At 39.5% G+C, this 16877-nt stretch overlaps 1 protein-coding gene across 2 annotated transcripts in view; it reads right to left on the bottom strand.

Moving 5' to 3' along the window:
- Nucleotides 1-16276, bottom strand: part of EDNRA (endothelin receptor type A) — a 69179-nt gene extending 52903 nt beyond the window's left edge. Inside the window, exons 1-2 of one of the 2 annotated variants that reach the window (XM_073017664.1) lie at nt 15572-16276; nt 10759-11249 (exon numbers count right to left, since the gene is read on the bottom strand). In XM_073017664.1, the coding sequence (XP_072873765.1) occupies nt 10759-11178 (420 nt within the window). In that variant the 5' untranslated portion in view covers nt 11179-11249; nt 15572-16276. The remainder of the gene's footprint in view (nt 1-10758; nt 11250-15571) is intronic. The other variant, XM_007999934.3, reaches the window with a different exon arrangement.
- Nucleotides 16277-16877: the final 601 nt, after the last annotated feature.

The raw sequence follows: 16877 nt of genomic DNA, 5'->3' as shown, positions 1-16877 counted from the left end.
GCTAGGAGAATGTCTACAGCTGCACTATTCAAAATAGCTCAAAACTAGAAACTACTTAATAATGCCCATCTTTAGTAGAATTCATAAAGTGTGATATTCACACAGTTAAGTGCCATACAATAATGAGAATGACTGAACTACAACTGAATGCAACAATATGGATGACTCTCACAAACATAATGTTGAGTAAGAGAAGTCAGACTCAAAACAATACATACAGGCATCATAGGATTCCATATACTAGAAACATAAAAACAGGAAAGCAAATTCATGCTGTTAGAAGTCAGGAAAGTGAGTGGCTTAGGGGTTAGGATAGTGACTAGGAGACTTCAGGGTGCTGGCAATGCTCTGTTTGTTGATCCTGGTTATACATGTGTTCATTTTGTGAAAATTAACAGAGCCGATGCTTAGGCACATTATTCTATGTGTATGCTACATTTCAATAACATGTTTAAAAGTTTAAAAGTATAAGATTCTTAAATGATATAAACCTAATTTTCATAGATTTAGCTTCTTTAAGCAAGTAAAATTTGTGGAAACAATGAAAATATGCAGAGAAATACCATACTTATGACATCAATGACACCATTTTAAAAGAGAAACTTTGCTGTATTCTAGATACTTCTATCTGGTGAAAACTGAGATTTAAATCTTCTTTCAAACTAAAAGTTCACAGTGGTTAGAGATTTTTTTTTGTACAGACATTCTGCAAAATTACTTTATGTGACATAAAACTTATGTGGGATGAGGTGTAATGTGTTATTCAATATTTTGTTAAGAAATATGTATCCATTACCTTTCATATTTTGATAAGCAATATTTTGGACATTGAAAAAATGTTCAATAATATTTCCTTTATTTGTTGCTTTTAAAATTAGGAATTAATAATGAAGTTCCTTATGCATTAGATTTCATGGAAAGGTTTCACAAAAGGTCAGTTTTATATGCAAATCTTTAAAAATTGAGGATTACTGGCTTCTTTTTAATGATCAGTTTATACATATCCACAAATGTCATCTGTTATGCTTCCACATCCTCCTTTTAACTCCTGTGCATCTGGTAAACCCCAAAGGAGGAAGGTCTAGAAAAGCAACCTCTAACTTTATCAGTCAAGCCTGATGTTTCTAACCCAAATGAAACTATGGGGTAGCCATAGACATTCATTCTTCTGTATCCTGTCCACAGACAAATTGCCTCGCCTTTCAAGTGATAACTAGATGAGCCATTCGTTTGGCGAAACGCATTTCTCTGAGCAGATGTGTCGAGGCAATTAGTCCATCAGAAACTCAATCTTTCCTCTCAGTTTATTTATTTTTTCTTTTCTGGCTCTCCTTCTGTCAGTCGACCTCACTGACATGACAATGAATATAGGCTACACAAATCCTGTTCACCAGATGTCCCAAGGCCATCTGCAAGACTTACAACATAGATGCTATTTTGGAGTGCAATCTATTATACACATTTTCTTTACAATGTGTTACTTCTGTCTTAAAGAAGGAACTAATGAAGCTGTTGGATTTAGTGGAGAGATAAAAGGGAATGATTTTCTTCTTTGAACAGTCTTTGAAAATCTATTTGTGTTAGGGATGATATTTTGGTAATTATAAGGTTTGTCTTACCAGGTGTGTGGAAGAACAGTATGGCAGGCTGGCTAACAGCACAGCCTCTGGGGTCAGGCTGGATCCAAATCCTGGACCTGCCATTTCTAGCTGTCTGACTTTGAGAAAGTTACTTAATACTCTGGGCCTTGTTTTTTTCATATTCACATTCAAGCAACAGTAGCATGTCATAGATTTGTTGGGAGGCTCATACGACTTAGCTTGGCATAGAGTAAACACTACACTTTAGGTAATATTTTCATGTTATATATTAGTATATATAACATATTTTAAGATTGTATGTTTTCCCTTCATTGATTTAGGAAATACTTTTCAACATAGTAGCCAACTCCTGGGCTCAAGCTAGCCTCCCACCTCTGCCTCCCTAGGTATTGGGATTACAGGCATGAGCCACCGTGCCTGGCCAGAATGTTCCTGTTAAAATGTAACATGTTCATGTCACTCATCTGGACATAACTTTTCAAAACTTCCTATCTCATTCAGAGAAAAAGCCAAAGACTTTTAAAGGTGTATAGGTTTTCCTTGTTTACCCAGGACAATAGGTTTATGCCTATTGTCCTGACATAATAGTGTCTCCCTTCACTCTCAAAATTGTCCTGTTTGGACAATAGATGATACAGTCACCGTACTATCAGGCCCTATGTGCTCTACCTCTCCCCTACTCTTGCCCTACCCTCATATCCTTGTGATCTCATTTGCCATGACTCTCTCTCTCCCACTCAACCACCATGGCCGCCTTGCTCTTCCTTTAACCCTCCAGGCACATTCCTGCCACAGGGCCTTTGCACCTGCTGTTTCCTCTAACTGGAATGCTCTTACCTTAAATAGCGGCATTGTTTGCTCCTTCATCCCTTCTTTTACTCAACTGTCACCTTGTATTGAGGTCACCTACTCAATATCTGTCTTCTTTCCACTCCCTTTCCCCATTGTACTTATCTACTTAGCACTTATCTTACATACTATGTATTTACTTATTTATTTCCCTTTTTGTCTTGCTCTTCTACCAGAATCCACAAGGGCAAGGATGTCTGTCTGTTTTGTTTGCTGCTATTTACCCAATGTCTTTATTGAATAAATGAAGAGCAGTTAGAGAATAAAGACCTTATATTACTGAGTAAACAAGTGGTGAATGACTTGCCATCTTTATTGCCTTCTAGTATAAATCTGATCTAAAATAACAGGAGTCTCATGTTTAGGGCAAGTATGAGATGCAAGATTTGACTTGCTTCCTTTCTTGGTACTAGTCTCCAAGGAAGTTGTTTTAAAAGTTAGAATGTCAATAAAATTCTTAGAGGTGTTTAAGTTCTGAGAAGCGACCTCTAAATGTGCACAACTAAAAAAAATATTAAGTCTTTCTGAGGGCACATTTGATTTTAGGTTCCAGAACCCAAGAACACTGAGGGCTTCAAACCTTCCAAATTTATTTATTTTATTTTATTTTTCCAGGTTGCTCTTCTGCAAAAACATACCAAATTTAAATAGATGCTTCAGAGCAGAATTTTGTATAATATTTGATGTTCAAATTTAAACATAAGGCTACCAAAAATTAACACTGAATGACACATTCAGTTTTATTATTAAATTTAATTTCAACTATTAACTTTTAATCTTAGGACAGTTTTTCCAGCAAAAACTAGACCTAGTTAAAAATAAAATTGTAGCTATAGAAAGCAGTAGTCCTAACTCCCAAGAGAATGTGGTAGATCCAGAAGGCAGTTGTAGAATTTCTGGCAGTATATCAAATTTATTTTGATGGAATTTCTTAGAACAGCCTTTATTTAACCACTCCAGTCTCAAACTCAACCTCAGAGATAGCAAATTTGATTCCCCAGCCCCCTTCATTTTAGTTCGCACACTCTTTATACTAACTGTATATACTTTGTATAATAATCAAGCAACTTATAAGACTACCCTATAGAAATATTTCAGGATAAAATGGCCTGAACTTCTGCTTTTATTGATCGGAACGCTGAAACCAGAGCAACATTTACACACACACACACAAACACACACATGCATATACAATGTCTCATGTGAAAATTCTTTTCTAAAACCTAAAACTTTCCTGCATCATTATTTTATGTTAAATTTAGAATACAGCAAACTCTTCCAATGAGTAAAATGAACTCTTTGATAGGGCAATATCATCAGCCATGAATCTACATCTCAACACCTTACTAACAAGAACAGGACTGAAACCATCTCTCCCTCCTCAGCCATGGGAACAGTCTTGCAGTGATGGACGGTTTCCATCCCCCATCACTGACACGGGAATAACTGTGCTGTAAGCCAAATGCTGAGGGTTAGCAGAGTAACCTCACATGAGAATAATTACTTAACATGACCATGAGAGAAGGCAATGAGGTTCCCAGACACAGGAAACGAAAAGTCAGAAGGGGAGGTAGAGCTGGACAGGGTTCTGAAGCCTTTCCAGACAGCAACTTCCTTATAACAAACAGCAAATTGGCTAATAAATTTATCACTCTGTCATTTCATATGTACATATATTCTTAAGCTATTAGCATAATGTTTTGCAATGTACATATATCTTAGTAACGCCAGAAAAATCAACCTATTTCCTATTCTCTCAAGAACAAAAAAAAACTTCTGTGATATGAATGTTTATTTTGATATTCAAATCACTTATAGGTTAATATTTCAATCAAAACTACAGTTACAGCTATACTTAAAGAATGGATATTGCACAGAAATAGTTAACGCAATGCCTGAACCATGAGACAAGAACTCTTGACCCCTAGAGACAAAGGGAAGGGGAAAATCATTTTGCTGTTATGTGCTGCTCTGCTTCCCACGAGCTTCTCACAGATTTATGGACCCTGAGACGTTTTGCTTTTCAGAAAAAAAGGTAGAAATTCAATAAACTCAATAAGCAGATCTGGTTGTAGATCTGTAATTGCAAGGGAGAAAAACATTCTAACGGAGGCACCTACAGTGCATCTTCTTTTGTCACTCATTTATCAAATATTTTTAAAGCTGGGCACTGGAGATACAGTGATAAATGAGAATGATGGCAGCACGCCTCAAGAAACTTGCAGACAGGCCAAGGAGCTGGTAAATACAATAGATTATGTGTTAAGTGCTAGTACAGGGTTAATAAAGGGGGTCTTGGGAGTGCCACTAACCCAGTTTGGATCACGGATACTTGCCAAAGAGATGATTAAGCTGAGATCCAAGGAATAAAGTGGAATAAGCCAGAGAAGGCCTGAGGAAAAAATATTCCAGGTGGAAGGACCATATTCCAGGCAGAAAGACTCAGATAGATAGACCAGGTTAGCTGGAGTAGAGAGAGGTAGCGGAAAAGTGTGGAAAGAGAGGTGCTTGCAGAGGAGGTGGCATCAGAGCTACCCTATGGGAAAACATCTAGCTGGAATACAGTGCACCAGTGAGGAACAGGGATCTTCCTCAAGAAACACATTTTCTCTCTTAAAATTTAGAGAATACAGTTTCTATAACTAATTTTATTATAGCATGATTCTTAGAGGACATGAGAAAAGTGTGTTTTTATTTGCTTGACAATGCAGTAAAAGGGAAATATGCTTATCACGTACAGAATTTGGTGGGTAATTTGACTAAGTTGGGGAATAGTATGTACATACCACAGATAATGTCTTCTGCCTTGTCTATAAATGAAGAATCCCTTTGACAAATCATCATCGTCACCACCCCCACCCCCACCATCATCATCATTTTAATTTGAATATCTCAGATTAATCTGATTTGAAGTTAAGAGTGAAGGCCCTTATCAAGTCAAATCATAACAACAAGCATTACTGAACATCTGCTATGCTTGAGGCATCTAATCTGTAAGTTGTGACAATGTATTTTTAAGGCACAAATTGCTGTGGTGATTTGATATGTCAAGAAGTGACTTTTGTAAAGCTGCCCCAGAAGGATGGATTCCAGTTGCACAAGATGTCAAAGGCTGTGTGAACACGCAGAAAACTGGCTCTATGTGAATGTCTCTCATTTCCACATTGTTCAGATCCTCTGCCAGAGCAACATATTGAGAGTCTTGACTTTTCATTGCAAAATATTCGTGGTAATTTCATGCAGAAATAAGATGTGTTTATTATTCATTGTTGTCCTCAATAAGGGGTGGTTGCTTAGGGTAGACAAAATTAGTAATCAACAGTTACTGGATTCTATCACTGTTGTTCTCACAGATCTGCTTTGTGCCACATGCTAAGTGGAGACGTGATTTACGTGGCATATTATCCATGGTATCAATTCACTGCTATGCATGTCAAAAGCGTCTATGGCAAGCCATTGGACTGTACTTCTTGCTTCTTTCCATAGCCACCATTCTAATCCTTTTTACTCCATCTCTCTCATACATACATTTCCCTGCATTCTTGTTTCTGCTTAAGAGATGAGATACAGTGGTATATGGAAATGTCTGTATATACATATAGCGGAACTGTTTTCCTGAAGCTACACAGTGCCAAGCTTTGGCTCATGCACAAATATCACTTTTAGGGCTTCCACTCTGTTCAAAATTATAACCCATCTCCCTATGGACAACACTCTATGGCATATATTTCATGAATCATTAAATAATTATTAAATTCTATGCTTTTCATCTATTTTGTCATCTAGTAATCAGGGGTTATTTTTGGTCTCCCAACATGGAGACAATGTTTTAACTATTTTGCCATTCTAACAAATGTAAATATCCTACATACAAATTAATTTACTTAGCTAAGTTTTTGTTCTTCTTGAAAATTTCAGATATCAGATAATGTAATTTATTGACAAATTGAATCCACCAGCAGTATGGGTTATAAGCTTGGGTATATGAAGAAATCTGCTAACTCCTTTCCCTTCCTCCTTCCTGCTTTTGTCAATCTTCTACTGCAATTAGTAATATTATCCTTTTTTTGAACAACTAAAAATCAGTTATCCTTTGATAATCTTAGAAACAGTTTTTCTTTAACATTAGCATGTGCAAGGCCATTGTGTTTGAAAACCAAGAAGGCAACTGGCATTCATTGGCTTGCCTTGGTTCCTTCTGCCTTGCATTTTACTTTCTTAGATTGCTGACTTTCTTTTATCATCAGGTTGTGTGTGTGTGTGTGTGTGTGTGTGAGTGTATGTAAGCAAGGGCTATAGGAACTTCTTTTCATCTTTTGGGTTATTTCTGTTTGATGCAATATATATAATTCTAGGCCTAACTGATTTTTCAAACTAGGATCTGTAAATGCTTCAGTAGCAGCAATTTGGTGACTATATTCAGTCTCTCTGAGAATGTTATTTAGAGCAAAGTATGTTCCTTGGGAGCAGTGATAACATTTCGACAGACCTGAGCCATGTGTGTTGGGAATTACTTGGAAGGAGGTGAAGTATGGCCTAAGTGTGGAGGGCCTTGATTACTAAACATGGGGGACAAAGGGGACAGGTGGGAGCTCCTGGGTGCTTTTGTAGAAGCAGTGACACTTGACAGATGAAAGCAAAGTCCTGGATATATTATGGGGAAGAAGCTCTGAAGATATGGAGATCAATTAAGAAATTTCTGAAAATTTAGGTGTGGAATGACCCCACCCCACCTTCCATGCCACAGGCCATCCAGAGCCACCAAGCAACAGCTACACGGGTTAATGACATCTGAAATAGCCCAGCTGTTTGATACCTGTTGCATTACTTTTCAGTTGTGTTTTATATCACATTGATCTATGAAACTGTTTCAGTACAATCTTTTTCAAAGTGAGAGAAAGGGAATAAAACGTTAATAGGAAGAATACTTTATCGTGCCTTCTTTTTCTTGTAACATTATTACAGTCTTATCAGCAATTCTAGCTTGCTGCAGATATTAATACAATCATTAAATAGTCTACTTCCACTTATGCTGACTCTGATATGACTCAAAGCAATGTTGTCTGTCTGGAGACACCTTAGAACTGAGCATAAAAGCAACTGAGAGTGGATGATGAGAAATTTCATAGTGGGTACAATGTATGTTATTCTGGTGATGGATACCCTAAAAGCTTTGACTTCACCACTATGCAATATATGCATGTAACAAGACTACACTTGCACCCCATAAATTTATACAAATTAAAAAAGAAAAACAATTAATATAATTGTTAAACACAAAAATAGGTGTGGTTCAAAACTCATTTTTCTTTGAAGAGCATATTAGATACTTTCAACTATTTATTCTTCTTTCAACCTAATCCTTCTAATAGTGAGGGAAATAAAGAAGGCTCATGCATCCCTTTAACTGAATATTCTCCAATTGCATGCATTATTTTCACAGCTACATAAATGTAATAGTAAAGTGAGATGGACAGCTGCTACCTTGCCCTGCAATACAGAGGTAGTGAACTTGATATGGTTAGAGGAATATATAGGTTTAATATGTGACAGACTCCAAAGCACCAGAATTTTACTGTGGGAGGCAGCTATGGGGGAAAGGGATGGGGGCCTGTGACTCACATTGCTTGGAAGGATCTCTTGAGTATCCTGGTTAGAAGTCAGAAGAATAGCAACATATATGATCTCATGACCTAGAGAGGAGGATGACAGAAAGATGTGGAGATCGCTCCTAAATACTGTGAGGCTCTTTAGCACACTCCAGTGCTTTTTTCTGTTTTCCTCTGGAAAAAGATTGAAATAACTAAAGAGTATATTTCTTTTTAGCCTAAAGGTTTACTTTCTAAAATTAATGATGGTTAAATGTACTCCTATGATGTGAAAGTACCAGTCAAACTGTCTGCATTATTTAGAACTACAGTAAGGTATACAAAGTATTGGATTCCAAGGAGGGGAGAACAATATGGTCAAATAAAAATGTGTTAATTTTTATTCATTGCTAGGTGAATGTAAAGCAAAGTTCTATTTGCATTTTTACCAAATCCAGAGACATTCCAGATGATCTGGCTTAAAACGTTGCCATGGAATAGAAATGATGTTTAGTCTGGTGATTGGCAGTATCACCTCAAAGAGATAAGCAGGTATCCTTCCCAGCAGTTGTGGATATTGATTGGCTAAGAAGCTGCTTTGCACATGGTCAAATCTACATAGTGTGCTTCAGGGTGAACAGCAGCAGGGAGTTATTAATGCAGAGATGGTTAATTATTGTCTTGAGCCATGACGGGTTGGTTCACTAGTTCATAAGTATGAATAATCAATGTTTGATACTCCACACTCTGATGGCTGAAGAGTGAAAATTTGAATTTTCCAATTTATCATTAAGGAGAAATGTCAGGAAAAAGTCAAGTGGTTGCATGCACATAGTATTTCATAAAGAGAAAACTTTTTAAAAGAAAAACTTAAAGTTATGTAGCATATGCTAAACATTTTAAATCAATTACGCATTTTCAATTTTGTATCATAGTTTAGTTCTCAATTCCTATTTTAAGCTCTAATAGAAAACACATGTATTTACACTATCCTGTGAAAAGAGATGGTAATTTTTTGATTATTTGTTCTCTAATCTCTTCAATTTTGGAAACAGTGTATTGGTGTAATTTTGGGAAGTTTTTATTTGTAATGTCAAAATTGTAACCATTGTTTTCATCTGTATTGTCAGACCACTGATTTTTCTGCTAGGGTAATATAATGTAATCACAGCTTAAGTGTACTTATTGGAAACTGAGAGATTACTGTTTTACTTAAATTGTGTTATATCTTCAATTGACAAAACTTGCCATTTAAAGTAATATTTCAGAATATTACCTCTTAGAATAGTTGCTTTCTATGTGTAATACATAGAAGGAAAAAACAAGGCTGAGGAAAATACTCTTCCTGGGTTTAGAATAAACACATTTCATAAAATCTGGCATAGATCAAGCCATTTCATTTGAATTTTAGTACATTTGAATTCTTGCAGCAATTTTTCCGTCACAACAACTAGACCAAATATGGAATATCTAATTCCTTCGGCTTTAGTTTGTTTTGGGACTAAGTAGTCTCTGATATAGTTTGGATGTTTGTCCCCTCCAAATCCCATGTTGAAATGTAATCCCCAATGTTGGAGGTAGGAACTGGTAGGAGGTGTCTGGCTCATGGGGTCAGATCTCCCATGAATGGCTTGGTGCTGTCCTTGAGTTAGTGAGTGATTCTTGAGACATATGGTTGTTTGCAAGAGTGGTGCCTTGCCCCCTTCTCTCTTACTCCTGCTCTCGCCATGTTACGTGCCTGCACCCCTTCCCCTTCTGCCATAATTGGAAGCTTCCTGAGGCCCTCACCAGAAGCAAATGCTGGAGCCATGCATGTATAGCCTGTAGAGCCGTCAGCCAATCAAATCTCTTTTCTTTATAAACTACCCAGCTGTTTTTTTTTTTTTTTTTTTTTTTTTTTTTTTTTTTTTAAATAGCAATGTAAAATGGCCTAATACAGTCTGTAAGCAAGGTGATCACAGACTGGTTAGTTATCTTCCTCTCACACTGAGGCACTGGCTTTGTTGTGTTTCTCTTTGGTTCCTTACTGCCTGGCTCAGGGGTGGGCACACAGTGGGTGCTCGATAAATGAAGACTGAAGAAATGAAGGAGACCACAGTAAAGCAGGCTAGTTTTAAGTGGTATTAGTAATGCTGCTCAGCAAGGTCAACACTGGCCTGCTATCATGTGGACCCCATTATCTCTAAGTCACCCAAATCACTGAGAAAAACCAGGATGCCCTTTGGCTTTAATCATTAATCTAGACAGTCAAAATAAAATAAATACCATTCATTTCAAGTTGGACTGTAGATATCTGGCTTCTGAACAGCATCGTATTCAACAGGTAACTAAACTCAAGGATATGTTTGTTTCAAGTATTTTCTGGGCTCAGTAGCTCTCACTCTGGAAATTGCATTTCATAAAATCCAGGGATCTTGCCAAGACTGCCTGTCTAACCAGCAAGCTCAGGGCTGGCATGAGAATCCAAGTCATGAAACACCATGATTTTGAACTATCATCTCTGAAATACTATTTTGTTACAATCAAGATAGAAACTAAGTGTAACATAAGACAGATAATAAAATTTTTAAATCTTAAAACTAGTAGTTAGAAGATAGCAGAAATAGCTCACAGTAAAAACACAGATAAAATTCCAAAGGTCAGAAAAGTCTGCAGCAACTCTCCATGTGGAATCAGAGCACGGGTTTAAATATGCAAATACATTTGTGGTTACTTCCTACCTTAAATACATTGATAGGGAGATCAATGACCACATAGATAAGGTCTCCAAGGGCAAGGCTGGCTATCAGCGCGTTGGGGCCATTCCTCATACATTTGTTCTGGTAAATGATCCTGAGCAGAGTTGCATTCCCCACCATTCCCACGATGAAAATAGTACAAGATATCACAGTGTTAATGTATTTAAAAGCTGAAGTAATTTTAGTCTGCTGTGGGCAATAGTTGTGCATTGAGCCATTGCTGGGTAGGACCAAGTTAGTGGGTTGATGAGTGGTAACCAGGAGGCTGAGCTCTGTGCCATGAAAAGTGGTGAAATCATCCACATGATTGCTTAGATTTGTGCTGTATCTCTCAGCATTATCACTGATTACACATCCAACCAGTGCCAGCCAAAAGGATGCCCTGAGGCAAAGGGTTTCCATCTTGAGGCAAATTTGAGGAAATATCTCTTATTGCACTTGTGCTGCTTTTACACCTTCACTTTTTTTTTCACCTGAAACAAAAGGAAAAATAATTTTTGTTACAAAACCCAGTTGCCAAAAAGATCAGAGTCAATGATCATTTATTGATTAAATTAAAATGCAGGATATATTTGGTGATTAGATAAGATATATATCAGGTTACCTTATGGCAGAGTAAAACCAGAAAAAAACCAAAGCTCTATTAGGGCAAGATCTAGCTCCTCTATGTCAGTCTCCATCTCCATCTCCATCATCTCCGTCATCTCCATCTCTGTCTCCATTTCCATCTCTATCGCTATCTCTGTCTCTATCTCCATCTCTAGCTCTACCTCCATCTCCCTATCTCTCTTGCTTTGTCTCTCTCACTCATCTCTATACATAGCTATACTTATATCTACATCATAATATGGATGAGGCTATGGCAGTTTTTCCTTCAAGTAGTAGTTACTCATTTCTCTACACTCAGGTTGATAAGAACCTGAATTACAAAAATCTTCAACAGTTGAGATACAAACATATTTTTTAATGAAAGAGAAAAGGCATTATATGCTGAGTAAAAGGTACAGAGTATTGAGGCATAAAATAAAATTATCAAATGTAAAAATTCAATGTTCTAAAATGTGTGCTGTCTTGCATATGGTAAATAATGAACATAGGAATGAAGTGCAGCACAGGTAGCCATCTAAAGTGTTATGAAATGTTAATCAGAACTCCGGTTAACACCATTAACACATTTAACAATTTTAGTTTCAATTAAAAATGAAATAATTGATAAAAACAAAACATTTGTTTTGAAAACCTTGATGATTAATTTATAAAATCTAAATTTTCTACATACTTTTTTTGCTTTTTCATTTCTCAGAAATTATCATCATAATACGGTATTTGTTGATGAATGAAATGGGAGTAATGAACTTTCCCAGGTTAGTCATAGTATTGGTTTTCCAAGGGACATCTCTCCCCATACTGTCTTTTTACCATCCTATATAGCTACATTTGTTTTATGCCAGTCACTGTACCCAGTACTATATGTGCATGATGCCCTATAATCCATACAGTGGTCCTATGGGGGTAGATCCATGGTTCAATTTTGAAGATAGGGAAACAGAGACCCAGGAAGGTGAAGCAGCTTGTCAAGGCCACGGGGGATGGGTGGCAACGCTGCGATTCTAAGGCAGGTCAGTCCAACTCTGAGCTGGAGCTGTTAACCACTAAACTATCCTCTGTCTCATTCTCATGCTTTATTTGTACGTAAAATATTTTAAAGAAGTCTCCAGAGTTTAGATGAAGCAATAGACTCAGGAGGGTGGTTAGACATTTTCAAAGACCATCTGGTGTGGTTTGTTTGTTTATTTATTTATTTATTTATTTTTAAGTCACTTGCAGAGAGCAAGTGGTCCTTCCTGTCCAGGAAGTCTAGGAGACTTTAATAAGGAATAATCAAAGATAATTAAAAATAGCTTACCCTATTTCAATATTTTATGTATTTCCTTTTCTGTAGGCTTTTATGAATCTTCAAATGAAGACATAATCTGATTTATGCAATGGTGTTTGTATGTGTCTGTGAAGTATATATTTTCAGGTCATATAATTTAATCTTAATTAAAGATTAAGGTGATAATTTAATCTTAATTTAATCTTAATTTAATTAAATAAGGTCATAATTTAATCCCAGGTCATAATTTAATCTTAAAAAAATTGAGTCCTGGCTGGGTGTGGTGGCTCATGTCTATAATCCCAGCACTTTGGGAGGCCAAAGCAGGAGGATCGCTTGAGCCCAGGAGTTTGAAACTAGCCTGGGCAACTTAGTGAGACCCTTTCTTTACAAAACATAAAAAAGATTAGACAGGCATGGTGGCGTGTGCCCGTAGTCTCAGCTACTTGGGAGGCTGAGGTGGGAGAATCACTTGAGCCCAGGAGGTTAAAGCTGCAGTGAGCTATGACCGAGTCACTGCACTCCATCCTGAGCAGCAGAGTAAGATCCTGTCTTCAAAAAAAAAAAAAAAAAAAAAAAAAAAAATTAAATAAATAAAAAGTAAAAAAAATTGAATCCTTTTTCTGAATCTATTCAAGGTTGGTATTAACCACTTTTAGGAATTTTGACAATTATCTTGGGAAATCAGCAAAGCTTAGGTTTGGCCAATAAGTGGATAAAATAAGGTTTATTCAAGTTGTATAGGGTATATATAAAGTGCAAGTATCGGATACTTTTGCCTTCCCCAGAGATTCCCCCCCCCGAACTCTGAAATAATAATAGTATTTACATATAGTAACTTATTATATATGTATCTGTTATCTGCTTTGAGCTTTACGACTCTAGGTAGGCAGGAGCAATATCTCCATTTTACTTATAAGGAAACCGGAGTCTTGAAGAAGTATTTAGGTCAAGGTTTCAAAGCCAAGAAATGGCAGGACACGTAATTTTGCTTATAGGACTTGACTCACTCTGATTAAATGGGAAAAATATCAATTTTTCAAGGTTTGAGGCAGGCCATGTAATTTTCAGCTCTGATTAGACTTAATTATAAACAGTTTGCAGTTTTTTCCTGCTTCTTATAATCTGGAGTGAGTATCTGGCCAAAAATTGACAGACCTATGAAATGACACCATTTCTGTTCCAAAGGGAAGACCAGGACTCCAAGAGAAAAGCTTCTTGTCATCCTCCTCTTTGGATCACAGAGACAGGGGGAGAAGAAATACTTTCATATCTTGTGCTGTTTAGTGACTAATGTCTTCCAGCTTCCCAAGTGAAACAGAACCTTCAATAACAGCTTTCTTAAAAATGAGAGAGAGAAGGCCTTTTCCAGAAATGGAATGGCTCTCTGCCAGTTCCAGTCGGCTGGGAACCGACCTGTGAACTGACCTGGCTATGGTGGGTACTGCTCTACTCATCAGAGGTCCCGTGGTGCTTTGAACGTTAGCATGCTGGTCTGCTTGGTTAGCAGATTATGGCAGGAGGTAAGGCCAACGCTGTGGGTTCTTAAGGCACAAACCAGCTATCATTAAAACCCCCTTCCTTCCTCCTCCAACAATGACACCACCACAGAAATCATTTCTGATGACTTCTCTGTCAGCTCTCCACACATGGTAAGCTGCAAAACGAAGGGATACTTGGCAAAGGCACGTGGATATCATATTATCATTGGGTGAAAGTACAAAATCAAATGAAAGAAGCCCATCAACTGCAGGTTCTTCCAAGGTGGGCTCGTAGTTCATTTCCAGGAATCTGAGTCAGGCTGTGCTTTGAATCATCAGTCATAATCAGTCACAGCGCTAGTGAAGCATCTCAGGTTCAGACCTGAAGGGCATGGTCTACAGATTCAGCAGTCTTCCTGTTTGGGGTCTGAGAGTTTGGGGAGTGCAAAAACTATTATTAAGGAAGAGGACTGAATCCTTACGCTTACATTTTAACCATTCAACATATGAGACTTTCAGGATCAAAGTTCACCTGTAATTGGTAATTTGGAAATTCAGACCCTATCAAAATGGCATGAGTTTAGAGCATTCAATTTACATGAAATGACTGCCAAGGTGTTTCTCAATCAGCGAACACATAGACAACTACAGGTGGGGGAAAAAACAAGGAAACTAGGAACTTTTTACAAGTTTTCTGTGGGTTTGCTCTCCGGTTAAGAAATGAGCAACTCTCCTTAGAGACAGCGCCTGACTTTAACGTGCCTCCCACCCCCAACTCTATCAGGGGAAAGCCATTAGGATGATGTAAACAGAGGGTGATTATCTAGAAGCAGCTCTTGTTTTCTGCACGTGCGAAGCAACAAGTGTCCTTTAAAGGCGAGCACAGAACAAAACACCCAGACCTTCACAGGCAGATTTCCAAAACTAGCTACACTGGGGGTTTTCCCAAACACCTCAGTCCCTCACACCGAGTGCCCTTGGCTGCCCTTGGCATACCCAGCCCCAGATGTGGGGGAGGAAAAGCAAGCGAGTAAGAAAAGGCTGTGGAACCAACTTCACAAGTAGGCGCTGGAGCAAGCCACAGAGCTCGGTGTTCCTCAAAGTCCTTGCATGCCTGGGGAAAAGGGTTCACCCAGGGAAAACTATTGGTCTTCCTCTTTCTAAAACTCCGAATCCTAAATCCTACACGTGGGGAGGTGAAGTTCCCCGAACCCTACACGTTCCCGGACCGCACCCCTCACAGAAGGCGCCTGCCTCCCCACGCGCCCTGGGGCAGGTGGGTGCCAGCCCCTGCTGCGACGGGTCGCCCAAGCTGCAGGGAGTTCGGGCCAGAACATTCCCAGTTCTCGCCTTCTCCCGACCCAGGGGCCCAGGCAGCGTATCCGCCATCCCCGCACCCGCCCCAGTCCTAGTCCCGATAGGAAAGGCTTGCACCGACCGTGGAGCTCGGCGGGCGCAGACAGCTGCCCGGTCCGCGAGGCGCCTGGGCCAGAGGAAGCCGGAGCCGGCGAGGGTGGGTGGCGCGGAGGGTGGCCGGTGTCCCGGGCTCCGGCACGGCGGCGGCTCTGGCTGCACAGCTACCCCGGCTTCAGAAAACTTCCTGGGCACTGCTTCTCCGGGGGAGGTCTCGCTGGGACCCCAATCCCCCGCGACGACCGGGTGGGATGGATGAAGCCTCTCCACCTCCTCTCCACAATCGTCAGACCAGCGGGATGACTGTATGCGCGCGCGAGGGCTCGCACGAAAAAGAAAACTCCGGAGGAACACGCCTCCAGTCTGTCCTCCCCGTCTCCTCCCAAAGCTCCAGACCTTCCACTCCACTCTGGGACCGCAAGAGCGTCCTAACCTTCCAGCTATCCTGGGACACAGCCACCACTAAAAAGCACAAAGCTGCCGCCCCCTTCAAGGCCCTGAAGGGCAGGAGTCTTTTTTAACTATTTCCTTCCTGAAAGAAGAGGTGGGGGATGTGGAGGAGAGAGGGTAGAGTTTGACAGACAAGACTCAGAATTCCGAAAGGCCTTGCAGAGGAACCCATCCTCTTAGTGCAGGCAGATTTGATTTGTGATGGAACAACTGGACCCAGAGCCAGGGCCTGCGGGTGGTTTCTTCTCTGTCTTCCCTGCCCCCTTTGCTTGGCTTGTGTGCTCCCTTTTAGGCTTGGAGGCCGTTGAGGAGCCGAAGTGGACAGCAGTTTACTGGATCAGGTGGTTTGCTTCTATCTTGTCCCTTGTAGCCGGCATCCCACGGCTACAGACCTCCAGCCTACGGTGAAGAAGGAGCCTCAGGAGAGACGATGGAAGGTTCCAGCGTGTGGCTCCGTGAAACCTCAAGAAATTCAAACAATGAGGAAGCAGACCTTACAGAAAGTGGATCTCAACATCTTTATCATCGCAGAGACTTTATCCTAAATTGGGGGTGGGAGAGGAGATGAGGGACAAAGGCCACTGCCTGTGACATGTGAGTAAAAACTGGGGGCTCCTCAGGGAAGGCCTGCCTTGGAGTCCTTCAGAGCACTGCTAGAGTCAGCACATTGTAGAAATGTGAGGTTGGAGCACTGGTCACGTTGTATCCCATGCTGTTCCGGTTATCTGTTGCAGCTAAACAAATCACTATAAAATATAGTGGCTTAAAACAACAACACTCATTTACTCTTTTTATCAGTCTGCAGTTTGGGCAGAGCCTGTCTGGGATGGCTCGTTTTTGCTCCGTGTAACAGGGGCTAGACGATCCACTTCCAAGATAGT

This window comes from Chlorocebus sabaeus, chromosome 7 (genome assembly GCF_047675955.1).
Source record: "Chlorocebus sabaeus isolate Y175 chromosome 7, mChlSab1.0.hap1, whole genome shotgun sequence".
NCBI classification, from domain to species: Eukaryota; Metazoa; Chordata; class Mammalia; order Primates; family Cercopithecidae; genus Chlorocebus; species Chlorocebus sabaeus.
The sequence above is the reverse complement of the archived record's forward strand: the minus strand, read 5'-3'. Positions and strand labels throughout refer to the sequence as shown.